Raw genomic sequence first — 4,425 nt, forward strand, 5'->3', positions numbered from 1 at the left:
ACAGGTAGGCCTGGTGGCCAGGCAGATCCGAGCCCAGGCCCACCAGGGCTCCTCTGCAGGCTTTACGTGCACTCTGCCGTGGTCAACTGGAAGAGGTGTCTGCACTCCATCAAGCTGAAGGACTCCGTGCTCAGCCTGGTGTACGTGACCGCCAGCCCCGGCTGGGTGGGGACCTGTGCCGCCCCTGCCCACCCCTGCCCTCCAGCCCAACTCAGCACCCTCTCCTCTTAGGCACGTCAAGGGCCGCGTGCTGGTGGCGCTAGCAGACGGGACTCTGGCCATCTTCCACCGTGGTGAAGGTGAGGCCTGGTGGCACTGTGCAGAGCCTGGCAGCCCTGCCACCACGGGGCTCCCTGGGTCCCCAGGCTGGTCCTCCCAACCCCAGCCAGGCTGAGCGCCGCTGTGGGCTCTTGCCAGATGGCCAGTGGGACCTGAGCAACTACCACCTGATGGATCTGGGCCACCCGCACCACTCCATCCGCTGCATGGCTGTCGTGTGCGACCGCGTCTGGTGCGGCTACAAGAACAAGGTGCACGTGATCCAGCCGAAGACCAAGCAGGTGGAGGTGCGTGCCCAGCCGCGGGGCCCTGCTGGCCGTGTGCTTTCCTGAGCCAGCGCTCGAGCGGGGACTTCGGGCTCGGAGTTGTCCCCTCCAAGTGGGCGCCAGCATCTGGAGCCTGCCCTTTGTCACCGCCACTCAGCACCTGGAGCGTGCCAGGGAACAGCTACGTGGGCCCCGCTTGCTGGGTGGGGGGCTGAAGCGGCCAGGGTGACCAGGGCTGGGCAGGCTCCGATCCCTCCCCGCTCCTCTGCCCTGCACCCACCAAGGGCTGCTTGGCCCCACAGAAGTCGTTCGACGCACACCCGAGGCGGGAGAGCCAGGTGCGGCAGCTGGCGTGGATTGGCGACGGGGTGTGGGTGTCCATCCGCCTGGACTCCACCCTGCGGCTCTACCACGCCCACACCCACCAGCACCTGCAGGACGTGGACATCGAGCCCTACGTCAGCAAGATGCTGGGTGAGGGCCGCACCAGGTGGGTGGGGTGGCAGGCGCGGCCCCACGCCTGGTGCTGACCCCTGTCCCCGCAGGCACCGGCAAGCTGGGCTTCTCCTTCGTGCGTATCACGTCCCTGCTCATCGCTGGCAGCCGCCTCTGGGTGGGCACCGGCAACGGCGTCGTCATCTCCATCCCCCTGACCGAGAGTGAGTGCGCCTGGGGCACTACGGTGGTGACTGACGGTGGTGACGGCCACCAAGAACCCCCCTGCCCTCCCGCTGACCGCCTCTCTCCCCTGCCTCCCCTGCCCTGCTCTCTTCCCCAGCTGTGGTCCTGCACCGAGGCCAGCTCCTGGGTCTCCGAGGTAAGTCCAGACCTGTGGCTGAGGCCGGCCTGCCTGCAGCCCAGAAGGGTGCTCTCCCGCCCACCCCGCCTGCTGGAGCTCTAGGGCGCTGCCCCCTGCCCCACCCCTGCCAGCTCAGGCTCCTCTCTGTCTCCAGCCAACAAGACATCCCCCACATCTGGGGAGGGGGCCCGCCCAGGGGGCGTCATCCATGTGTACGGGGACGACTGCAGTGACAGGTCGGCCAGCAGCTTCATCCCCTACTGCTCCATGGCCCAGGCCCAGCTCTGCTTCCATGGGCACCGCGATGCCGTCAAGTTCTTTGTCTCAGTGCCGGGTGAGACGCCACGCCCCCACTCCCCAAGTTCTCAGCCTTCGCCCGCACACGGTGGTCTCCCTCAGGGCGGCCACTAGCCTGAAGTCCCACTGCCCCGTTAGGGAATGTGCTGGCCACCCTCAACGGCAGCGTGCTGGACAGCCCATCAGAGAGCCCTGGGCCTGCCGCCCCTGCCTCAGACGCGGAGGGCCAGAGGCTGAAGAATGTTCTGGTGCTCAGCGGCGGGGAGGGCTACATCGACTTCCGCATCGGTGAGCAGGCGGCTGGGGTGGCTGGGCCGCACGTGGGAGCCGGCCCTCACAGTGACGGTCTCTCTCCAGGGGACGGAGAAGATGACGAGACGGACGACAGTGCAGGAGACATGAGCCAGGTGAAGCCCATGCTGTCGAAGGCGGAGCGGAGCCACATCATCGTGTGGCAGGTGTCCTACGCTCCAGAGTGAGCGCCCTGCCTGCACATAGGCCCGCCCTCCCGGCTGGCGGCAGTCCGACACCCCTAAGTGAGCCCACCCGCCCTGCCTTGTACATAGGCCCCGCCCACCTGCCCTCCCCCTCCAGGCAGCCAGGCCCCCGCCCACCCCTAACCTCTCAACTTGCAGCTTTCACCTGAGGTCCAGGCCCTCCAGCTGGCAGGGAGTGACTGGGGTGGCTGGGAGGGGGAGCCAGTAACTCCTGGCTGGCCCCAGCCCACAGTCAAGCCCCTGGGCATCTTAGGGCCAGAGCAAGGTGGGGTCTGAGGTGGCTGGGGGCAGCCCTGGGCTCCCCACTCCCCAGGTCCCCTCTGGCAGAAAGCAGGGGCTCCATGCTGCCAAGTCCTCCCGTCCTGAGACCCCTGCCTTTGCATGCTGCTGTGGGGTAGGGTCCCCCATCTGCCAGGCCCTTGCTCTGCCTAAGGGAGCAGGGCCAGTGACTAGCCTTTGCCCAGGGAGGTGCCTCCTCTGGGGCATCCCCCATGCCTGTTCCTTCAGCCCCTGCCCGTCCCCTCACCTGGGGACCTGGCATGAACTCCCTGGGGCAGCTGTTTGAGACGAGACCAGGTGACCGCTGGAGCCTGGAGCCTCACCAGCCGTCACTGTGTCCCCCAGGCTTCTGTCGCCCTGGAGTCCTGCCCCTCCCGGAAGCCCTTAGGGTGGAATTTCTCAGGCTGCCAGGGCAGGCCCAGGCCTCAGGAAGAAGGGGAGGCCCCTGGCCCTCAGGTTGACAAGGGATGGCTTGCTCTTGGGGCTTGCCTCCTGCGTGGGCTCCAAAGGAGCCCAGCTCCCAGACACGCTAAGTGCCTAGGGCTGCCTGCTGGCGGAAGCTTTCAACAGCCAGGCAGAGGCGTGCGAACGGAGGACAGGCCTGCCCAGGCTCTAGGCGTGGTGAGGAACAGCCGCCCTCCCGGGTGGACGGCCTTGCTGGCCGACTTCCCCACCTGCCCAGGCTGCCCTCCTGCTCCGGGAGGCACTGAGCCAGGCAGCCCAGCCCCTGCTGCCCATGCCCCTCACCAGAGAAGCACAGATCTTGGGGAGCTGGCCCTGGAGCGGCTGCTGGCTTCTCCCCACCGCCTGCCACCTCTCCACTGTGATGTATGTCCAGGCCCTCGTGTCCCACAGGATCGTGCAGTGGCTTGGGTTGGGGGGGTGGGTGCAGCTGGGGGAAGGGGCCTGGTGACCTCTCCTCAGGCTTTGGCCCCTGCAAGTGCACCCACACACCTGCTCCATGTAATAAATGCCCTAACACCACGCCTCGCCTGTCCCTGGACACGACCAGTGCGGCACAGTCTGCCCGTTTATTGTAAATGGCCACATTGAGCCACCTGCACCTCCCTGAGCACACCAGGCCTGTGGCCTGGTACCCAGCCGGGCAGGCACTCCCCGCCTCCCATCCCACGCCCTGGGCTCCAGGTGCCTGGGCTCCAGGTCCCGCTGCAGAAAGACGTCGTCCGGGGGGCTGGAGGGAGCTGGAGGGCACAGAGCGGCAGAACCTGACTACAGCCAGGCGGCCACGCTGTCCTCCCTGCACAGCAGCTCCGCGGCGCTGAACCACAGCGCGATCTCCCGGCGGGCATTTTCCACCGAGTCGCTGCCGTGGATCACGTTCCTGCGCGGGAGGGGCGCACATGAGGCCCAGGTGGCTCCCGCTGTGAGGGCCACCAGGGCAGTCGGGCTGGGCAGGGCGGTCTTTGGGACTCCAGACAGGCCTTACTTGCCGACCTCGACACAGAAATCCCCGCGGATGGTACCGGGCAGGGCGTCAGCGGGGTCCGGGGTCCCAATAAGCGCCTGCGAGGCGCGCACGACATCCAGGCCCTGCCACACCTGCGAGGCGGGAGGGGCGCGGCGTCAGCGCGGGGCGTGGCTCCAGTCGCCTCCGCCTGCCAGCACTCACCATGGCCACCACGGGCCCCGAGCTCATGTACTTGACCAGGCGGCCGTAGAAAGGGCGCTCGCGCAGCTCGGCGTAGTGCTCCCGCAGGAGCTGCTCCGAGGCCTGCGGGAGGAAGGGGACAGGTGGCCTGCGCCTGCGCGTACCCTGCGCCCACCTGCTCCCGCGCGCGCGCCCCCACCTGCACCAGCTTCAGCGCCACCAGTTTAAAGCCCTTCCTCTCGAAGCGCCGCAGGATCTCGCCCACCAGCCGCCGCTGCACGCCGTCCGGCTTGACCGCCAAGAAGGTGCGCTCCTGCGCGCTGGTGCAGGCTGCGGGGAGCCGACCGGGCTTTAGCCGGCCCCGCGCCGCCCCGCCCCGCGCCCGGGCACCGCCCCCGC

General features: G+C 68.3%; 2 protein-coding genes across 3 annotated transcripts in view; one reads left to right on the forward strand and one right to left on the reverse strand.

The window, feature by feature from the left end:
- Nucleotides 1–2,991, forward strand: part of MAPK8IP3 (mitogen-activated protein kinase 8 interacting protein 3) — a gene marked incomplete at its 5' end in the record, with an annotated part of 53,145 nt that extends 50,154 nt beyond the window's left edge. The window contains 9 exon segments of the mRNA XM_014587023.2: nucleotides 60–140; nucleotides 232–299; nucleotides 418–566; nucleotides 848–1,019; nucleotides 1,091–1,204; nucleotides 1,324–1,362; nucleotides 1,499–1,678; nucleotides 1,780–1,929; nucleotides 1,999–2,991. Coding sequence (XP_014442509.1) covers nucleotides 60–140; nucleotides 232–299; nucleotides 418–566; nucleotides 848–1,019; nucleotides 1,091–1,204; nucleotides 1,324–1,362; nucleotides 1,499–1,678; nucleotides 1,780–1,929; nucleotides 1,999–2,120 — 1,075 coding nt within the window.
- Nucleotides 2,867–4,356, reverse strand: NME3 (NME/NM23 nucleoside diphosphate kinase 3; the record flags this gene model as incomplete). Of its 2 annotated transcripts, none has more annotated exon segments than XM_014587024.2 (4): nucleotides 2,867–3,759; nucleotides 3,873–3,977; nucleotides 4,048–4,149; nucleotides 4,226–4,356. In XM_014587024.2, coding segments are annotated over 4 exon segments (1,151 nt in total), but the record flags the coding sequence as incomplete, so codon positions are not given.
- Nucleotides 4,357–4,425: the final 69 nt, after the last annotated feature.

This window comes from Tupaia chinensis, unplaced genomic scaffold, assembly GCF_000334495.1.
Source record: "Tupaia chinensis unplaced genomic scaffold, TupChi_1.0 Scaffold000178_1, whole genome shotgun sequence".
NCBI classification, from domain to species: Eukaryota; Metazoa; Chordata; class Mammalia; order Scandentia; family Tupaiidae; genus Tupaia; species Tupaia belangeri.